Source organism: Lynx canadensis, chromosome A2, assembly GCF_007474595.2.
Source record: "Lynx canadensis isolate LIC74 chromosome A2, mLynCan4.pri.v2, whole genome shotgun sequence".
Classification (NCBI taxonomy): domain Eukaryota; kingdom Metazoa; phylum Chordata; class Mammalia; order Carnivora; family Felidae; genus Lynx; species Lynx canadensis.
Genome location: NC_044304.2, coordinates 107,933,132 through 107,955,923, shown reverse-complemented (window position 1 = coordinate 107,955,923; position 22,792 = coordinate 107,933,132). Strand labels below are relative to the sequence as shown.

Here is a 22,792-nt window from a genome sequence, read left to right as displayed (position 1 = left end):
AGTGGAGAAGGTATAGAATTGTTGTTTTTTCCCCATGAATGAAAAAAAAGCAGCAATAAGATCATGAGGCAAACAATTCATTCCTCTGAAGAGATCAGTTAATGTTCCAGTAGCAGCAGTAACATTGAACAGGTATCTTTTGAATAATTCTGATTTCAACTGGGACACAAGGATTCTTTACCTAGTTAAGCACATCACAGTGACTCATTATAGTTCAAACAAATTCTGGTAGTGTGGTGGAGTCATCTAGCTTTAAGGGCAAAGTTGTACATTCGAGTTACATCAGCAAGTTGGGACTGTCCTTTTCTAACAAGAATCTCCTCCCAGAGGAAGAATCTTGAGCTTCCTGGAGAAGGAGGGCATGGGAGACTATATGGACATGTGTAATCAACTGTTTTTTCTAATGCCATAATAGACCTTCATTTGCTATACCTCAACTGAGGATTCAGATATCCCCATTAGATATTTACGATACACAACAGCAATGTCCTTATATAAAACACAGATACGTTTAATCCCCTTCCACTAGAAAAAGTCTGAAGTAAAAGTCAACTGTGATTCAAAAGTATTGGTATCTGTTTATTTTGGGAGGTAAAGATTGAGATAAAAATCAAATACAATGAAAATGTATCTAATTTGGATTTGGATCTTGAATTGGCTCCTAAATATCTTTTGTTTTTTCTATTGGCATCACCAGTAGCCTGGTCCCAGTGGATACTAGCTCTTCGTAATTACACTATGTGCTTTTGTGAGGATAATAAAAATTTACAGGTGCCTCCTGAGATACGCCTGTCAAAATGAGGCATTATCTAACTAGAGAATTGCTCTTTTTACTCATTAAATAATCTATTAACTTTCAAATAATCTATTACTTTTCTTTACCTCATGACAAGAAGAAATTAAAACATCTTACCACCAATACACTCAATAAAGCTTAAGCGAACAGAGTAAAATAGGTGATAAAAATTAGACAAAGAAAATACAGACAGGAATCAAGATGGATCCAGTGGTGAGTTTCGTATGCTGCCACTTGAGTCCTATACACTTGCTAGATTTATGCCATAAATTTGGCACTAAGCTGCATATTAAACCATCTGAAGTGGGAAACATGATTAGTTAGGTGATTCATGGCATCCATAAAATTAAATAGCACCAGTGCTGTTCAGGAGAAACACATTATTCTTGGTACTGAAACTAGGGAGAAATTCCTAACCACACGTCCTAGAGAATGATAAGACCTGGATTTATGTCCACGATGAATTGCTTCAAACTCTGCTTCATAAAAGAAGGTTCACTGGCCCTTTCATCAGCAGGCAGCAGTGCCTATGATGGATACTTAAGTAAAGGACTTTGTCTGATCTGCTGGTGTTATTAGAAACACACTTTGTCGATAGTGGAGAACATGAACTAATCTTGCCTTTTTATTTATTTTCAAGCACATACAAGTCTTCACTTTTCTCTCAGATTATGTGCAGTAATCACCATTATCAAAGATAGGTGTCCCTTCTTTCCCTAAAAAAAGAAACAGTCATACAGAGACCCTAATTTAGATAGCGATCCCCAAACCATGTACCATGTGATATAGGTTCTATAAGATATTCGCAACTGTGAGAATAACAGGAATTCTGCAGTAAATGATAATTGAGAAACTGCAAGTCAAGCAAATTAAAATAAATTTATTTGCTGCTGGACTTGTCAGAGCCTTTAAAATATTTTATTAACATACAAGATTAATCTCTAAGTGGCGTATGCATTATTTTGTACTTTCCAAAAGAAATTCTTCTCTTCGCAGAGAACCTCATGAGCTATTTCAAGAAATACTCTTGAGATCTTCCACATTCTTTTATTCTGCACTGTGCATTTGGTTAATTCCAACACTGACTCAAAATCAATCCTGTAAGAACGAGTTACATCCATTCTGACACTGATATGTGTACAGCACTTTGAGTTGCTCTTTTGGCACTGACTACTGTTAAAATAACAATGAGATGTATTAGCTTGATGGGATTTTTAAGAAATAACTTCTGAAATACTATTTGTTTTCTATGCTCTGAACTCAAGTGTATGCCATAAATTTCTTTAAAGATCATGTTCTACCTGATCTTTGCCTTCTAAGTCGTGGAAAGGACTTTGGCCAAAAGTAATAAAATCTGATCTAAGAAAATAGAGAGATTGATTTAAGTTTCATATGGTGCCATTTTATAATGAAAAGTATTAATACAAAGGATTTAAAGACTCCTAAAGACAATATTAAAATTTTGGCAACAAATAGCTATATTCTTTAAAACAATTGTCTTTGAAATATATAAGAATAAAAATAATGTTCTTTGTGTTATGACAGTAATATTCTCCACAAACTATGCCACCATTTAGATCTGATGAAGAATATGCCACCATTTAGATTATGAAGAATAAAAATAAGCCTACATATACCAAGGGCTAGAAAGCCTGCAGAGTAACTGGAACTCTCATACTGGTTGGGATGCTAAATTAGTACATACACTTTGGAAAACAGTTTGGCAGTTTCTTAAAATAGATGTTTTCTGTATATTGTATCTTAAAATTGGAATAGGCTAGACCATTTCAATTACTTCTATAATGAGATTATGCATAGTGACGTGAAAAGTATGTTTTATGTTTTATGTATTTGAACTACAAAAAATTTTGTCATGCAAAGAAAATCAAAATAACAAAAATGGTTTTCGAATTAAAATGAGTATTGTTTATGCATACAGACATGATTGAAGAGCCTATATATGGAAATCATTTTCATGTTTGGCCTGTAGCTATTCTATTCTTGTCAGCACTTCTTTCTATTCATAGATAATTCTCCTTACTTTGAGCCTTCAACTCCAGATTTGTATATCCAACTGCTGGACCCATCTCCACTTAGGTGACTACAGACATCTCATATCATGTTTAAAGTCAAATTCCTCTTTTTGTTTGTTGTAATAAGTAACAACTCTTCTTCTGTTGGCTTAAACCACACTTTTGAAACTGTGCATGTTTCCTCATCCAGTCTGTTAGTAAGCCTTGTTAGATTTACCATCAAATTGTATGCAGAATGTTTTCACTTCTCACTACATCCACTGAAACCATCCTGGTCAAAGTCACCGACATGCAGCACCTGGACTGTGTCAGTCACTTCTGTACTGGCCTCTACTTGTCCCCTCCCCCTCTAAAATCTATTCTTCACAAGGAAATCAGGCTGATGGCTTTAATCCCTATATCAGTTTATGGATGCTTCTGTTTAAAACTCTCCAGTGCTTTTTTGTGTACAGTAGGACACCATTAGCCTCCAATAATAATAACTGAAACACCAAACACATTCTGAGTTTAAATTTTGCTTATATCATGTTCTAACTGATGGATACCTCTCCAAGTAGTGATTCAGAGACCACACCATCTTCAATTTTTAGGCTTTGTCATTCATCATGAGGCTTCCAAATTGTAAAAAAGTGGACCTAAAATTACACATAGAGTATGGACTCGTTTATGTAAAATAATGTCTCTGAAGAAACCTTAAACATCGATGTACATTAAAATATTAATGAGGCATGGGGCACCTGGGTGATTCAGTGGCTAAACGTCCATCTCTTGGTTTCATCTCAGGTCATGATTTCATGGTTCATGAGATTAAGTGCCTTGTCGAGCTCCATGCTGAGCATGGATCCTGCTTGGGATTCTCTCTCTCCTCTCTCTCTCTGCTCCTGCCCCCACTCACTCATGTGCTCTCTCTCTATCAAAATAAATAAATAAATAAATAAATATTTTAGAAATATATATTAATTAGGCACTAATCTGATAGGTGGGATTTTGATGACTTTTTTCCTTAAGTATGTTCAGCATTTTTTCTTCATTTCTATAGTGAACATACATTGTTTTTATAATCTCAGAAAAATAAACTTTTAAAGATGGTAATGTAAAAGAAGTTTTCCAGTCTAATTCCCAGAAATTGTCTCAAGAGCTTAAAGAGAATGGTATATGGAGAAGTGTTATGGAATGAATTATGAGTCCCCCAAATTCATATATTAAAGCCCTGACCCCTGATATGACTGTTTGGTGATGTCCCTTTATAGAGATAACTAAGGTTAAATGCAGTCATAAGGGTAGGGTCCTAATCTGATATGACTGGTGTCCTTATAGGAAAAAGAGAAACAACAGGAATGCCTGCAAGGGTCGCTTTCTTGCATCCACCTTGAGATTCACCTTGATGTGTTATTCTTAACACTTAGTAGAAAGATGACTACAGTGAACAACTTCTCCAACACACTTTTTCAGAAGCAGAGTTTTATCCCTCTGCTGTATTGGATAAACCCTGTAATCTGCAGGTTGTCAGGACTGCTGGTGAGAAATGTGACAGGTTGTCAGGACTGGCCCACTCTAATTGGAGTCATTTTGGCCTTTAGGATCCATGACAGCTGAGGAGGATGGGATCATCTGGGGTGGAAGGGAGTATAGACTTTCTCACAAAAGAGAAAACCCAGAGGCTGAGAAGTCTTTTTGTAAACAAATTCTCATTTTCCCCAATTGTCAAATAGTCTAAAATCACAAGGCAAATTTTCTGACTGGAAGCTCTCCATAATAGACCATCGACCCTCCCCAGCCTCAATAAATAGAAATTACAGAAAGAATATCTTAAATGGCCTTTTTGTATGACTAGAGTAGAGAAGGCCAAAGAGTGAGAACCAAGGTAAGCAAAGCTGGCCAAAAATACGTCAGTTCCAAGCCACTAAAAAGTTTGCAGAGATGGGTGGAGACCACATTCACAGCCCCTCCTCCATGTCCTTAGGTTGAATTGATAAGATAAACCTAAACTCAGAAGTGCTACAAATACCTAAGGGTGTATTACAAAGGTTATCTACATCTTCTGAGGATGAGAGGAAGCATTAGAAGACCTGTATCCATTCAAGGTTAAATAGGGATGAGAGCAGGGAAAGAGATTGCCAAAAGTAGATGAAAGACTTCCTTTTGAGTATGATTCCCTAGGAAATTAAGGATAATTTTAGGCAGAACTGTTTTATGCACATAAAGAAGTTAAATAGGAAGTAAATTTGAAGAGAAGTGAGATTATATAAGAAATAGACACAACAGGGGAACTAAGAGAGTTAAGGAAAGAGTTTAAGAAAACAAATAATGTCATTGTAGATTTTAAAGTAGAAGCAGAAGGAAAAAAGAGGCAGTGAAAAAAAAATGTCACAAGTATGGTTTGAGCAAATCAGAGAGCATTAGAAAACCAAAGATGAGGATGCCCAGAGATAATATATACATATGGAAGACAAATGGGATGTGATAAAGAGATAAATCACATTTTTGGAAAAGTATAAAAAATAAATGGAACAGAAATAACAGTCAAAATAGCAAAAAATTTCCTTGAAGTAAAGGAAGACTTGAAATTTCAGGTGTAAGAGGTTTACTTCTTCAAGATATTCTTATACAAGAAGAAATAACACACCAGAATTATTTAACTGCAAGGGTACAAAAATATTCTACAAGCATCCAAGAGGCAGAAATGGGTAAGTTAAGGGGGAAAAAAAGTCACATTGAACTCAGACTTAACATTAGTCTGAAATGTTAAATGCTAAAAGAAAATGTAGAAATATATATATTCTCTCACACCCCTTCTTACAATGAGCATCCCATCAATTTTTTTAACTGATTTATAATTTCATAAACATTGAAACTAAGTACAATTTGCAGAAGAGACAACAAAGACTTTCTATAATTCCTAAAGATGGTCATGTCTTGTGTTAGAAGTTTATTGCTTCTCATCTCCAAATTCACACTTCGTTGTCTGATTGTGAGAATGGATCTGAGTCTTTTAAATATTTTTTCATGCTAGCTGAGATGATGTTAAGGTCTGTCAGAAGCAGGCCCTGGACAGTCATTGTTGAAGGCGTAATGCTGTGGGCACATTAGGCAGACTGTGCAGGGTCTTAGCCCGAGGGTCAACTACTGAACATGGTCCTCTCAAGGACCTCCTCCAGCATGATTTCCCATGAGCTTCTCAGTCCAGCCCTGAGGGTGGTGGCTGCTCCTTACTTCTGCTACTCCTCTATTTTTTAGAGTTCCCCAATTTTTATTAGGCACTGCTCATTACTCCAGTTCCCTTTTATAGCTTATAATTCTTTTTTATTTTCTTATCTGTTTATGTGAAGTATAATTAATATACAGTGTTATGTTACTCAAAGGTGTATAATAAGTGATTCAGTAATTTTATACGTTACTTAGTGCTCATCAAGAAAAATGTACTCTCAATCCCCTTTATTTGTTTTATCTCACCAACCATCTCCCCTCTTACAACCACCAGCTTGTTCTCTGTATTAGAGTCTGTTTGTTTTGTATTTTTCTTCTGTTTCTTTGGTTTTGTTTCTTAAATTCCACATATTAGTGAAATAATATGGTATTTGTCTTTGTCTGACTTACTTCACTTATCTTTATGCCCTCTTGGCACATCCATGCTGTTGCAAATGGCAAGATCTCATTCTTTTTTATGTCTGAGTAGTGTTCCATTCTTCATCCATTCATTTATGGATGGACATTTGGGTTGCTTCAATATTTTGGCTGTTGTAAATAGGGCTGCAATAAACATAGGGGTGAATATATCTTTTCAAATTAGTTTTTTCATTTTCTTTGGGCAAATATCTAGTAGTAGAATTACCAGGTTATATGGTAACTCTATTTTTAATTTTTTGAGGACACTCCACACTGTTTTCCATAGTGACTGTGCCAATTTTCATTCCACCAAGAGTGTACAAGATTCCCTTTTTCACCACATCCTTAGCAACTCTTGTTATTTCTTATCTTTTTGATTTCAGCCATTCTGACAGGTGTGAGGTGGTATCTCATTAGGTTTTGACTTCCATTTTCCTGATGATTGGTGATATTGAGCATCTTTTCCTGTGTCTGTTGGTGATCTATATGTCTTCCTTGGAAAAAATGTTCAAGTTCTCTGACCATTTTCAATTGAATTATTTGTATTTCTTGGTGTTGAATTGTACAAATATATAATATCAACCCCTTATCGTGTATATAATTTCCAAGTATCATCTCCCATTTAGTAGGTCACCTTGTCATTTTGTTGATTTCCTTCACTCTGAAAAAGCTTTTTATTCTGAAGTAGTCCCAATATTTATTTTTGCTTCTGTTTCCCTTGCTTGAGGAGACATATCTAGAAAAGCATTTCTATTGTTAAAACTGACAATTATTAATATTAAATTTTCCCTTTTCACATTACTGTGATTTCTCTTTCCTGACTGGACAGTTATCAGTATCACTTAGAAGTTCCAAATCAGTTTTCTTTTTTTTTAAATGTCTGTTCAATACAAAAAACTTCTGATGTCTTTTTGTTCAGATTTATTTGCAAATGAGAACACTAGTGGGGCTGGTTTTCATGTCTTGTATTCTCATGGGATGTTTATCCCTGGTACCAGGCTCTTCCTAAGCATTTTCCCTTTAATTAGGTAAAAGAAGGGACTGCCAGCAGGGCCCCATTGACTAAGAGGCTTTGGATAGAAACCTGACAGAAAAGCACCTAGAACTATTTCAGGTTTCCTTTTTCTGGTTCTAGTATAGAGTTCAACTATCTATTCTATACATCTTGCTTCAGACGATTTTGTATTTAGCCAAGGTGTTCTTCACATATATAGGTGAGAAAAAAATTACGTTAAGATATACAATTATATAACCTTCTGGAAAAAAGGAGAAGAAAAACTTTGCTACCTGTGTCAGTACAAAAAAAAAAAAAAATCAAGAATGAAGAGGATAGGGGTGCCTGGCTGGCTCAGTCGGTAGACCATATTACTCTTGAACTTGGTTGGGGTTGTGGATTTGAGTCTCACATAGAAGGGACAGATTATGTAAAAATAAATCTTAAATAAAATGGAGAGGATAAGAAATACAAGGATTGGTAGTTAGCACTGGCATCACTTAAATGCAAAACTAGGTTTAAATGATTGTCGTGTGTATTGAGTATGATGTCAGTTCTTCCAAATCAATCCATGAATTTAATGAAGTTCCACATAAAATGCCAATAGAGGGGCGCCTGGGTGGCGCAGTCGGTTAAGCGTCCGACTTCAGCCAGGTCACGATCTCGCGGTCCGTGAGTTCGAGCCCCGCGTCGGGCTCTGGGCTGATGGCTCAGAGCCTGGAGCCTGTTTCTGATTCTGTGTCTCCCTCTCTCTCTGCCCCTCCCCCGTTCATGCTCTGTCTCTCTCTGTCCCAAAAATAAATAAACGTTGAAAAAAAATTAAAAATAAAATAAAATAAAATAAAATGCCAATAGAATTTTTTCAAGTTTAGTTTAAATAGATCCATTTGAATACATAGTGAAAAATAGTTTAAAATTTTTGAAAAATAAAATTCACAAGTGAAAAGTTGTTCCACAAGTTACCAAAATTTATTACAATATGACAGTAATCAAGGCAACATGATACCAGTACAGAATAGGCACATACATTGGGTGGAGAGCATGGAAACATTGCAGATATGTAGAATAGTGTGGAAGAACTGAAAAATCCTGTGAAAATTCTAGAAGAAGACATAGAAGGTTATTTTTGTAGAGTTCTGGGGAGAAAAACATAAACAAGACTCAAAAGCAGAAGTAATAAAATAAGAATAAATAAATAACATAAAATTACAATTACTGTATGACAACAGGTATAACAAAGTTAAAATAAAAATAAAAACTGAGAGAACATTTGCCACATACATGAGCAAAACACAAATATATAGAGAATACAAATAGCCTATAAATAAATACAGAAAGATAATATAAAATCATGGGCAATATATATTTAAAAACAAATCACACATGAAGAAAAATAAATGACTAATAAATGTATTGCAAAGATTTTCAAAATCACTAGGGAAATGCAAATTAAAACAAGATGTCATTTTCCCCAATTGGCTTAAAACTATAAAAGATTGATAGTATCCAGTCTTAGCAAGAGTCAAACACAGTTTTGGAGGTGAATTTGGCAGCAACTATCAAAGCATAAATTTTACATACCCTTCGACAACATAATTCCACTGCTAGGAATCTATTTGACACAAAAATGTACACAAGTAGACAAGATATTTATACCATGATGTCCATCGATGCATTAAATTTATTAGCTAAAACTGGAACCCTGCATTTCACTGCACAGCAGTGGAGAAACAGTTAAGTAAGTTATGATGGTGTGCTCATCCTTGGTTGGCTTTTCCCTCAGATGCATTCCCTCCCCTTCTGCTTCCCTACTGTGTATCTCCAGGGACTCGGCCCTGCAGACTTCTTTTCCTAGGCTTTTCTTTTAACTGGTTCCCACTCACTGAGGCCAATGAAAAGTAGTGCTTGGAGTTTGGTTGGCTGGAAGAAGCCAGTAGCCAGCATACATTTTTCTAATTCCTCTTTGCTTTGGGTACTGTTTTTTGGATTTGCTCCATGGTGGACCATCATATTAGGCCCATCGTGGTTCAAACCTCCCAAGGGTGACTGAGTGAGCAGTATCAACACACCCACCTTTTTTTTGTCCCTGTAGATTAGAGATGCTAGTGACTTCCTATTGATCTTAATCTCTAGATTGGTTCTGTGCTCCTATTTGACTTTTCACTTCTTCCATCATTTCTGTAACTAATTCTTTGTATTCATGTTCTGCTATTTTAAATACTTAAAATAATATTGTATTTTTGTATTCCTGCTTGGAATATAGGCAAATACACACACATATATCTCTGCAGTCAGTAAAACAAAACAAAACAAAACAAAACAAAACAAAACAAAACAATCCTGTCTAACCAGGTACTTAGTGGAACAATGTTCCAGATAAGTTGTTGACTCCAGGAAGGAAAGCTGCTATCTCTTATGTTTAATATGGTCCATTACATAAAGCCAAACAATATGCATATATTTGAACGCACTTACATCATGAAAATAATAATGGTAACTACAACTAAATTTTTGTAGGAAACCACAAATATGGCAAAATATCCACTGAAAGAAATTGTATTTATGAAGTTGAAGAGAAGTTATGTGTGTGTGTGTTGAGGGGAAGGAGTGGTGCTAATTTTTACTTGTTAAACAGTTGTGTTTGGATTTTTTGCCCCATACTGCATTACATTTGTAATTTCAGCAATGTTCAAAGCAGGTAATAAAGTACTGCTTCGGATGATCAGTTTTATTAAACATGTATGTGTATTCATTTGTAATGGGATATATACATGTATTCATTTGTAATGGGAACTGTCTGAAAGCACAGTCACTTCTGCAGTATTTTTAAAGTACTAATTTGTTCCAACAGGGTATTGATACTATTAGGGAATAATTGGAACTGTTCATCCAAACCTATGCGTGATTTTGTCTGTGAGAAACGCCAGGCGAATGTTAAATGTTGCACCCAACTGAACTGAAAGGCTTCAAAATACACAACACACACACATATTCACACATCTTAAGCAACTACCGTCATCTTCACTTCACCTCTACGTTATGAGCCACAGTACCCGTATCTGTTTTTATAACCTTCTGTCTCATTTCAGATAAGCCTCCTTCAATTCTCCACAATAACTCAAGTTCTGCCCCTTTCCAATGCCCACTTCCACAAACAAATGTCAAGTCTTTTTCAAGATGAAGTGCCATCAGGTCTTGGTCGTCGTTGTCGTCTTCTTCTTCTTCTTCCTTCTTCTTTCTTCTTTCTTCTTCTTCTTTCTTTCTTTCTTTCTTTCTTCTTCTTCTTCTTCTTCTTCTTCTTCTTCTTCTTCTTCTTTCTTTTTCTTCTTCTTCTTCTTCTTCTCCTCCTCCTCCTCCTCCTCCTCCTCCTGCTCCTCCTCCTCCTTATGGATCATTACAGAGTTTTTGAGTATTGCACCCTAATCCTATTTCTCTCATAAGCCTCATAGTTTTTATTGGACAACTTTGCATATTATACTGATATTTAGCAGCATGTATATTACAAAACAGCAGAATTGACTATTCATACACCAAAAAGTTAATAGTGTCTCTGGGTATTAATTTATTTATTGTCTATCTGTAGTTCCTATTTTTTTCCTAAAACAATCATGCATTGATAATTTAATAAAATGTACATAACCATGTTTAAAAGATGAGTTGGTAGCTAATGAGTGATCACTGCCATTCTAGGTAAAAAATGCCATTCAGGAAACATGCACTCATTCACTGGTGACCAATTGACAAGGTGCCCTCTCATCTCTCTGGAAGGCAAAATCAACTTATGCTCCTCCTGCAAAACACAGATAAGGTCTTGCAGCAACATCTTGTCAGCTTCCTCAGAGAGGCCCCATAAGAAGAATACAGATGTGATTAGCCAAGGTTCCATTAAATGTGGGAGATCATGTAATAAGCCAAATGTCCCTAAATAGGTTTGCAAACATTCAGAAGTTAACACCATGCAAATCCAGAAGCATATAGGCAATAGCCAGTGTGATATATTCAGTACTTATAGACTTTGAAACTTGGTCTTACTGAGATTACAACACACTGCCCTTTCAGGAAATAGGAATCCGTGGAGAGACAACAAACTAAATACAATGTGAATTAATACACAAAACAAAACAAAACAAAAAATTTTTTCTTTTGTGATTTGAATCTTGAATTACCACCCACTTTTTCAGCATGAACCTGTTAGCACTTTTTTTCTTCGCCTTTCTAAGCACTTGTCTTTGTTTTGTTTGTTTGTCTCCTTTTCATTTTTAAATGTTTAGTTACTCCACCTACAGTCAAACTCCTCTGTTTATCTTTGATTTGGGTCTGATTACTCCCCTTTCCCTCCCTCACATGTCCAGCACCCAGTGAACTCTGAACTCCTTCTTGATCTCTGTGTTTTCCTGTCTCCCTACACAGAATCTGCTGTTGGCTATGTTCTCCACGGAGCTTTGTTTCTAGCTGTTCTCTGACAAAGGGCTTGTTCTGTGCAGCACAGCTCGTCCTCTTTGTACAGCCTCTGGCTTCAACCACTGAATCACAAATATTCTCCAGCTGGGAATCAAGCAAGGGCAGACATGAACCCAGAAGCCCAACAGGATGTTTCAGTTTCCCAGGGAGTTCGCATGTTGTTTTACATGATGAAGCCCAATGAAACGTCATTCCAAACACTGGAAGAGGTACCCGATTATGTGAAACAGGTGAGACTATCTGGTAAGAGGCTACAGTGACTTTTTTCTTAATGAGAAGTAAGTTCAACACATCCTGGGGTTTTGTTCACTTTCATTCTTCAAATTGTTAAATTCTAAAAAAATAATTCAGTTTCATAAAGGCACGGAGCAAAATTAGAATTTCTACTTGAATGTAATACCTATAGCCAGTTTCTCCTATTAACCTCCTCTCCTCGGATATGTCACTGCAGAATATGATAAAACTTTATGAAGTTTTCCTGGACACAGTGGTGTTACAAATTTAGCTGTCAGAAGCTCAGAGCTCAATGGTTATATGACATCAGTAAACTTTGTAACAATTTTGGTTTTAAAGGGCAAACCACCTCCCAGGAAACTATTTCCTCTTTAATTTGGTAGAGTAGTTCTGCAGAATGGATATAGAGCTGACTGAGTCCAACTCTGACTTCCTAAGTTTGAACTTGAACCAAGTTTTCTTTGAAATTCTGAAGTGTTCAGAGGCACTTTTTACTTCTGGTTCCTGGCTATGATTGGAAGTGGAAATATCCAGAATTAGAACTTGAATACCTAAGTTCCCCACCCTGTCAAAGTTGTTCCTATAACACTTACTAGTTCAGACCAGAAATAAGGGGAAAAAAATGACATCAGAGAATATGTTCTTGGGAGTTCAGTTTAGAAACTTCAGAATTCATGATCAGCTTCCAAGTGAGTGAAACCCATAACTTTTTCAGGATTTGATATTACTCCTTCTTTCTGAGTTTTTTAAGACGAAAAATGTGGTACTCACATCTTCATAAATCATTTTTTTGTATTATAATACCAAGCTTAGTTTAATATATGTTATCCATGGTAGAGCCTAAAAATACCTATTACAACACAAAAATACATTTGAATGAATAAAACTTGAATTGTATTTTAAATACACATTTTAGGGGCGCCTCGGTGGCTCAGTCGGTTGAACGTCCGACTTCAGCTCAGATCCTGACCCCACTATCCATGAATTCGAGCCCCGTGTTGGGTTCTGTGGTGACAGCTCAGAGCCTGGAACCTGCTTTGGATTCTCTGTCTCCTTCTCTCTCTGCACCTCCCCTGCTCACATTGTGTCTGTCTCTCTCTCAAAAAATAAATAAACGTTAAAAAATTTAAAAAAATAAAAATAAATACACATCTTAAATGATCAAATCCTCTCAAATACTCAGAAGAAAATTCTTTGTTCCTACAGTCTCAATTTTGTCATTCCTATAATTCTGATATAAAAAAAAACTAGCAATATGTGCATCCTAAGTAAAGCCTTTAAAAGAAGGTCCATCTTATAGATAATAGACTTCTGATTATTATACTTATTTTAAAATGTATTTTTTTTCAGATCTAACTTGAAACCCATCCCTCCTAATCTTACTATTTTCTTGGCAGAATTATCATGGCTACGTCGATGGTTATATTTCATTTACAAACTGGATGATAGATTTTGAGCACCTGTTTAGTATATGTCCGAAATAATCAGATTTCTTTGCCTATTGGGAGGAAATGATCCTCTAGCATAGGTATATGCCTTCTCCTACGAGATGTCACTCTGGGCCTCCTACTTCTGGAATGACTAATCAGGAAATGTGGAAAAATTTCATACCGAGCACAATAGCATCTTTTTTTGTGCCATTTCCTTTCCAGGCAACTCCATTTTTCATTTCCTTAATGCTTCTTGAACTGGTTGTCAGCTGGATTCTCAAAGGGAAGGCACCAGGTCGTTTGGATGATGCATTAACATCAATGTCAGCCGGCATTCTTTCTCGGCTTCCAAGGTGAGTTAGTTGGTTGGCCATATAGAGTGAATAAACTGAAATTCTCTAAATAAGATGGAAAAGGAACCCATTGTATGGGAGTTTGTCTGTTTTCACATATATCCCCAAAGAATTCAGTTACTGTCATTATTTAAATGTTTTATATTTTGTTCACCGTAGATCTGTTTTTGTATTCATTTTAAAAGATACTGTTCTAAATATTATTTATCTTGATTACTGTGTTTATTGACCCCCCCCCCCCTTAAATTTTGTGCACAAAGTGTTTCACCTAGTCCCAGTCCTGAGTTATGGTCTAGTTCTCTACTGGAAAATTAATTTCCCTCTGGCAAATTCACATGCTCTAGCAATCTGGGATATAGACACCCCCTACTAAAGGTTGCACAAAGCTTTGTATTACTACATGATCTCCTAAGTGGCCTCTGGTCCTGTTTCTAGTGCTACCTCATTTTCAGCCAAACATTTCCATGATGTGGATCTGGTGAAAATTCTTCATAGGTTCCATATTGCCTAAGGATAATGTCTGAATTTTTTTTCCTGATCTATTGAAACCATTGTCCATCTATCCTTGCTTTTGCTTTCTTCATTCTCCTTCCCTCTTTCCAATATTTGTTCCTTCCATCCTTCATCATTTGCCATTGCCCAGATGTCACACATGCTTCCCTCTGCTTGGAAAGCCATTCATATGGCTAACTCTAATTCATTTCTTATGTCTAAACATAGACTTTTCTTGAAGAGTCACACTGTTCAGCAAATCTTCCCTTTCTTCCTAAGCCTACTTTAGACACCACTTCACTATGGCCTCATGTGTTCTTGTGCTTACCCCAGATTAGAATTGTCACATGGTATTATGCTCACCTGTTTTCTTCCCAGCCCTTCCTGATAACTTGCATGCATCTTGAGAGCAAGAAGGATCTTTATTCATAATTTTAACTCCTCTGCCTGGAATGTTATCAGGTACATGCTAGATTTTTTTTTTAGTTTAATATATTTTTTAAAGTTTATTAATTTATTTTGAGAGACAGAGAGAGAGTGATGTGTGCATGCAAGCAGGGAGGGGTGGGGGGGGGGAGGGTGAATCCCAAGCAGACTCTACACTGTCAGTACAGAGCTAAACGTAGGACCTGCACTCACGAAACCCTGAGATCCTGACCAAGAGTTAGATGCTTAACAATTGAGCCACCTAGGTATCCCCCAAGGTGGATTTTTTAAAATGAAAATGCAAAGATATTCAAGAAAAGGTAGAATAATTTCATGTAATTGTAAAAATTGTTTAGATAACAATGAACCTAAAAGTAAAATTTCTTTCATAAGTGTTACTATGGAAAAGTAGGCTAATGGGTATAAAATAATCATCATTATCATAATCATCATAATAATGTCTGAAAAACTACTCTTATGTGTGCACGTGTTGTCAGAGGAAAATATCTCAAGTTCTTTGTAGTTAATTCCCAGAATACGCTAAATAAGAGTTTACCATTTTACATAATTTCCTCTATCTTCTGTCTCCCTTGAACAAAACTGAACAAGAAATACATTCAACATACTCAAACGACATGTAGATTTGATTATTGAAAACAACCCAGGGGCGCCTGGGTGGCTCCGTCGGTTAAGCGTCCGACTTCGGCTCAGGTCATGATCTCACGGTCTGTTAGTTCGAGCCCCGCACCGGGCTCTGGGCTGATGGCTCAGAGCCTGGAGCCTGCTTCCGATTCTGTGTCTCCCTCTCTCTCTGACCCTCCCCCGTTCATGCTCTGTCTCTCTCTGTCTCAAAAATAAATAAACGTTAAAAAAAAAAAACACAACAACAACCCAGTTGTTTACTATAGTTCATTCTGAAGAAGTTAAGTGTATGAGTTCATGGAAATGCAACAACTGATGAACTTTAAGAATAACTTGATAACTGAGAGGAACCCTGAAGGTTCAATTGGGGATCACATATTTTGTTGGGTTGGAACGAATTTATTAAGAGCTCAGGGAGACATCAGAAGCTGTATGAACGCTTCAGCATTACTTTTACTTTTTCACATTTGGCTGTGGCCACAAGTGGAATTAGATTATTCTCTTATCATAACATGATAACCACTAGAAATATATACTGCATAAATCTGCTCAGCAACACTGAGGATTAGGGTACGGAATTTTAACAGGATACACAAGTATCATATATATATGATATAGATTTTTATATCTATAAAGGATGAGGGAGATGGGGAGGAGAGAGAGGCAGACAGGGAGAGAAAGAAAGAGAGAAGATGAGAGAGGGAGAGAACGGGAGAGAGAGAGTGAGAAGGACCAAAACAATGCAGTCCTTCCAGGATGGAACACACAGTTCTTTTCCTTCACATCCCACTCCCCACAGCACTCCTTAAGCTAACACTAGTTCCTTACCCTGGTGCCCTTTGAAAGAAAGGTGAAATGCTGTGAACTTGAATGTGGAGCATATTTTTCCATAATTGTATTTTGAAAGGGAATGGCAAATTGGTTGTTGTTGTTGTTCCTCTAGGTTTGAACAGCAATTCTAAATTATGAAATTGTGGATAATTTTGTAAGTTTTCAAGGACTTTATTTTTCATAACTTTCTACTTACAACATTTCAGCAAAGCAGATTATTTGAAAAAGAAATGTAAAAATATTTTCATGTATTTTGTTCCTATTAAACACACACACACACACACACACACACACACACGCAGAGAAGAAAAGCTGATCCACAGGATCCATTCCGCTCAATCCCCTTTCGGCAAAAGACAAGAAGGGGGATTTAACAGAAACTCTTAAAACAATATTTCAGCATCAAGGAGAATCCTCGTGCAAATCATTAACAGCTGAAGGTTAGATTAACACGGCATTGATTATATCCTCTCCAAGGGACTAATTTCATTTTCTACACCAGCAACAGGGGCTTGCCACATCCTTAAAATACCTTATTGTGAAAAAAATGGTAGTATACCATTCGTTAATCTGCTTGTGAGTAATTACATGTTGGATAATAATTCCAAGTAGGCATGTGGCCTCTGACAAAAGGTTGTGGAAATCAAAGTGAAACCATGAACATGTTTTTCCACTTTGCCATTCATGTAATGGAAATGCTGTTTGCAGACTTTGAGGAAAAACAACGCTTGTTTGAGGATGTCAATTTCATTGTTACATAAAATTCAAAGTATCTTGAAGGTAGTAGCATACTTAACATATTGATAGAAAAGATACATGCTGTGTCTTTCAAATATTTATGTAAGGGAAAATATTAATCATAGGCAAGATTATATCTTGTTTATAAGCCTGTCAGACAGACCATGACTTGCAATAAAAGTCCATCTGTCCCAAGAACCAGATTCTGGGCAGACCTGCATCTGTTTTGTTCTTCTGGAATCTAGTAGGCAGACTCTTCCTCGTTAGAATCTAGTTCTGAAGTTATAGACAGATAATTTGTATTTATCATAATTAAATGCAGGGTAGCATATGTAGATAATCTGCCTTTCTATCAATAACTTGCATATGTGACTATAAAAATCAAACTTAACAAAATAATTACTAAATCTATTTTTAAAAAAAGCTATCTAAAACTTGTGAAATATCCTGCTACTGACCTAAATGCTAATGAGTGAAAAATAATCACATCTCTTTTTTTTTTTTTCCTGCTTATTTGAGCAGAACTCAATTTCCAATTCTTCATTAGAAAACCAGGACCTCAATTTGTTACTTCCTTCCAATGTTTCTGCTTCCATAAATTGCATCCTCCCCGGAGAAATTTTATTCCCGATATAAATATCTACAGTATGTTTGTTTTTAATGGGTTCATTTAGTTTGTTGAAACAGCAGATTATAAATCAAATTGCAATAGGTTGGAGGATAATTTAAGTAGGTAAATTTTCAAATAAGTTGGGGACACTCCACTTTTAATACATATGGGTCATTGCCAGTTTTTACTATGGAGCTAGCTCCACAATATTCAACCATACATATGCACAGTTTTACTGGCCATGACTGCCATGGAATTTTCCATTCCTGACAAGAAAGTTTCAATTCATTAAAAAAAAAATTCATGAGGAGGAAATTAAACTTCTTTAAAATACTTTGACTCCTTGGGGTGGGATTGGAGAATAAAGGAAAATTGTGTACTGGGTTTTTATATTAGACTATAGTATCAGAAGCAATATTGCCTTTGGCGACATCAGACTTCTAACAAATAAGTGCCTGTCATTTTGGATAAGGACTTTAATAAGCAGTTATTCATTACCCAGAATAAGAAATAAATGCATATATGTAATGTTAATAGTGCTATTTTGTTATTAATATTAATATATTTTATTAACCTTGAAAATTATTAAAAAAACACTTTAGGTGAAGAAAATACATTTTTAAAACGTGTTGGTTTGTTAATTATATTTGCTAAAGAAAATGCCTCGTTTCCTCTTAACTTTTACCTCAAACTTTATGAACAGAATTTGCCTTTGTTATTAATTGTGGAACTTCAGAGACTGCTATTAGACTAACCTTCCCTAATGATGCAAGCAAGCTTCCTTTTACTTATTCAGTAGAGAAATTGAATTACTTCAAGTAGTTTACTTCTTGCAAAGTAAAGAATGTAGCAAATTTGCTTCTTCCAAATTTACCATACTGTGCTTATAAAAGTCTATGGTTTTGTTGTTGTAGAAAGAGATGAAATGACTACTTCATAAATGTAATTTCACTTCAGAGTAAGAACTAGCAGTACAAATTTTATCTGTCTTTAGGAGGCAGAGGTTGTATTATGTATTCTGTTAATACTGAGCAAAAATCAATGTTCCACTAGATGGAGCAAAAGGGGCAGTAGCTTTACAGATAGGGAAAGGTCCTGGCTTAGGTTTAAGAGATTTTGAAATAAACAATAATTTTTTTTGGAAAAAGTATATATAGTCTAAATATATTTGTTTCTAACTTCCTGAAGCTTGTAAAAATATGTAGAATGATCTCACTCAAATATTAGTTTATTTTCTGATTTACAAGACAAAATTACTAGAAACAAAAAATACCTTATTGATTTCTTTCAATTTTGCATTACCTGGCCAAATCAGACCTTACACTCAGCCCTGATGGCAATAATGAACTAGTATAAATTGGCAGGTGTCTGTAAGGCCTGAGTACAAAATTTCACTTACTCTGAAACCCGTTTATGAAATTTTAAGTTTATAATAAGAGCATTACATCAAATTTCACTTGCTTGAGCGATGATTAGAGCATGGGAGTATTTGAAAGTTAGATAATTTTAGGGTCCATTGATCCAAATTTTTGCATATCTTAAATTAGCTCTGAGATAGTGACGGGTGGACAACATGCTCAACATTACCTTTCTGCTTTTGATGATGGGTACTCTCGAATTGAGATCACTTTGAGAACTGCACAGCTTTGTAATGTGCAATCCTTAGTTAATACTAATTCCAATGTGTTGACTTTTTTTTAATCTCAATATTTTAAATTAATTTCATCCTTTTAAAAATTCAGGATCAGTCCTGGGATAGCAATTTCGTAACTTACTGGATTTTACAGCAACTAAACATTGACAGGGCAAATTTCTAGTTTTAAGAGAAATGTTGTATAAACATTAACTTTCTTTTACTAAAGGCATACCTCAGATGCAAGAGAAAATAACTATTTGGGGAGAAATTGTGAAGAAAAAAGACTGAGAGGAAAGCCCCTGTAAATGCAGGTTGTTGATTAGAGGATTCTAATGCCTTCTTGTATTTAGACCATTTACTTCATCTTGCATTCAAACTTACTGAGTAAAAGGAATCTCCTATTTGGTTATGCAAAGCCCCTGTGGTACCCCAGATTTCATCTCCACTTGATAAAGTAAGTTCACTACATTCATACATGTTACATATGTCTCTTCCCACAGGATGGAGTTTAGAGAGTTGCTTTGAATTCCACAGTGCAGAGTCATACTCTGGGGGTCAGGCCTGGGAGAGGACTGAGGAGTTGGGAAGAAAAAGAGGAAGGAGCTTTGGTTTATGATTCAAGGTCTGGTGGGAACATTTTTGAAAATGTAGGTGCTATTTCCTGCAATCAAGGGCTTTCCAGAGCTTGGTAATCATTTACCAGCTGTATCCCTTTGCTGAATTGTTTTTAGTTGTGGGCACTCCATTGCTGTTTTTCCCCATCTATGATGGAAGAGGATCGTATTCATCTTGCTGATAGAAAGCAGGGAATTTAACTCCCATAGCTTCTCCCCACTTTGCCTTTGCTTTGGGAAAGGTTTGGCTTCTTGATAAAGTGTGAAAAAAAAAGTATTGACTGTAGAATGTCAGGCATATTTCAGCTCGATTTGTGTCAACCCTAATAAGTAAGTTGACAGAGTAATAAATTGGGTGTCTGCTCAAGACCTGGCACCTGTACAGGAAATCAAGAAGTATTTCAATTATAGGCAGGTTCTCTTTGTTTTGCAAGTGGAAGTTTTCCAGGGACCCTCTTTCTTGTATTGAAATTTTAGTATCTTCAAAGCCTATTTCAATTGTCTGTGGAACTGACTAGGGAGATAGCACCTTTAAAAAAAAAAAAAAAGAAGAAGATTCTGGATAGATGGGACATTGATGAGGCAGGTGATTTTGATTGCCCTGTTCACCAGTGTGTCCTCCCAATCTCCTGTTGTACCTGGCACCTAGTAGATTCTCAACTTAAATTTATTGAATGATTCGTTGAATCCTATCCTCCACCTTGATAAATGTTGTGTATTAGTTTGTTATGGTTTCAACATGGCTCAAGCAAAGTTGCTTTGATCTAAGGAATGAATTTCTTTACATTGAGGAAGACTTGTCAGGACAATGCCATCATAATGTGCTACTAAATGCTTTTGATAGGAACATATGATGTAATGGACGTTTAAAGTTTAAAAAGTAAGACTTTGTGAGGACTTAAAGAAAATTGTTCAAGCTACTTGCAAATTGGCAAAGCTGCTCTTTGCTGACCTACATAGCTCACTTAAGACCCTGGGACAATACCTCCTGCCATGATAAGGCTGCTTCTTGCTGGCAGTGGTGAAAACAGTATGGCAGCCCCATGAAAGAAATCATCTTGCCCACCAACACTCGTGCCTTTTCTCTGCCAGCATTGTGCTCTAGCAACAAGGGCCTTTCAACTTGTGCTGACAGCTACACATCAGCTCTTGGTAACTAAGCTAACTCTTCTGATAACCAACCCATAGAAATGCATACCTTCACTGAATCTGGACTTCATTTCTTCCATCTCCCCTTTGCCTAAAACAAGAGTGTAATTAATCTATCATTGGTTTGTAGTTTTTATTTCTTTATCGGCTTATTAAGAGGCATGATCCTGTATGCCACTGGCTTGTGAAATATTGTTATTATAAATTATAAATCCCACAGTAAACCTGCCTTAAATAAATTATTAGTCTCTGAGCATAATTTGCCATGAACAACATAATAAATAACCTGGGTAACAAATTGGAAGACAAGTTTTATATATTGGGATTTTGGATTCCTCAGAGTTTCAGAACAGTGTGGGAGCCCCTGGCCCATGGCCTATTCTCTCATGATGGATGACAAACACTTGTATGTGAACATCCCAGAATGCTTGTCCCAGCTCTGTCTACATATCTAGAGAAAGTCACTCTGGATTACCTTGTCATGTCTAGTAGTCTACACCCCTGCATAGGTTGGCCTTCTGGAGGACCTGACCAGGAAAGAGGCCCATGAAGGTCCTGCAAGTAGTCTCAGAGCTTTTCTGATTGGGATTCTGAAATATGCAAGACATGGCTGGGTGTGACAGGAGTTCTGCATAGGCAGTTCCCTTGGATCAAGAACTCACCCTCAGGGACAAAACTGCTCTTTCTAGCCATATAATTAATTGTTAGAGGAGGTTATTGGGAGGATGTTTCACTGGATGACTCTTGAGCTAGACTAAGGCAATCAGAGTCTCCTTACCTTCTCCCTGTCCTTGGAATATATAATCTGCTACTATTCTCATACTAGCAGCTGTTTTAAGGACGAAACCTTTGAAGAAAGGTATTGAGACCATTTGGACTGAATACGTGACTGAACCCTGTTAAGACCTCTATAAACTCTTGAATACTGAGAACAAACTGAGGGTTCATGGGGCGTGGGGGAGAGGGGAAAGTGGGTGATGGGCATCGAGGAGGGCACTTGTTGGGATGAGCACTGGGATTTGTATGGAAACCAATTTGACAATAAATTATATTAAAAAAGAAAGAGATGCAGGGGTGCCTGGGTGGCTCAATCAAGTAAGCGTCCGACTTTGGCTCAGGTCATGATCTCATGGTTAGTGAGTTCGAGCCCCACATTGGGGTTTCTGCTGTCAGCACAGAGACAGCTTCGGATCCTCCACCCCCCTGTGTCTGCCCACCCCCCTGCTCACACTCCCTTTCTTTCTCTCTCTCAAAAATAAACAAACATTAAAAAAAGAAAGAGCTCTATATAAACTTTTAAGATTTTAGCAGGCAGGAATAGAGATCTGCTGATATTGAGGCTGGCCAAAGCCTTCTATGTAAGTTTCTTGGCTTTTGAAAACTACCACCCACTGGGACATCTGGGTGGTTCAGTCTATTGCATGTCATGATCTCATGGTTCCTGAGTTTAAGCCCCACATCTGGCTCACGGTTATCAGCGCAGAGCCTTCTTGGAATCCTCTGTCCCCCTCTATGTGCCCCTCCCCGGGTTCTTTGCTCTTTGAAAAAATAATTTTTTTTAAACTTAAAAAATAAAAAAAGAAAAAGAAACCTACCACCCACCGATATAGGGTGATTTGCCACTTTTTTGATTTCTCCTAACTCTTCACATACAGGGGACAATTAAAGAACTAACAATAACCTCAAATTGAAAAAAATGGGTTTTAAGATCTGATAATGTATAGTCATTTCAAAAATGTAGGCTTTT

The 22,792-nt window shown here is 36.5% G+C and overlaps 1 protein-coding gene across 2 annotated transcripts in view; it reads left to right on the top strand.

Moving 5' to 3' along the window:
- AGMO (alkylglycerol monooxygenase) overlaps positions 1-22,792 on the top strand; it is a 384,581-nt gene that overhangs the window by 45,630 nt on the left and 316,159 nt on the right. For both annotated transcript variants that reach the window (XM_030308043.1, XM_030308044.1), the window contains exons 2-3: positions 11,840-12,120; positions 13,777-13,907. In XM_030308043.1, the coding sequence (XP_030163903.1) occupies positions 11,998-12,120; positions 13,777-13,907 (254 nt within the window). In that variant the 5' untranslated portion in view covers positions 11,840-11,997. The remainder of the gene's footprint in view (positions 1-11,839; positions 12,121-13,776; positions 13,908-22,792) is intronic.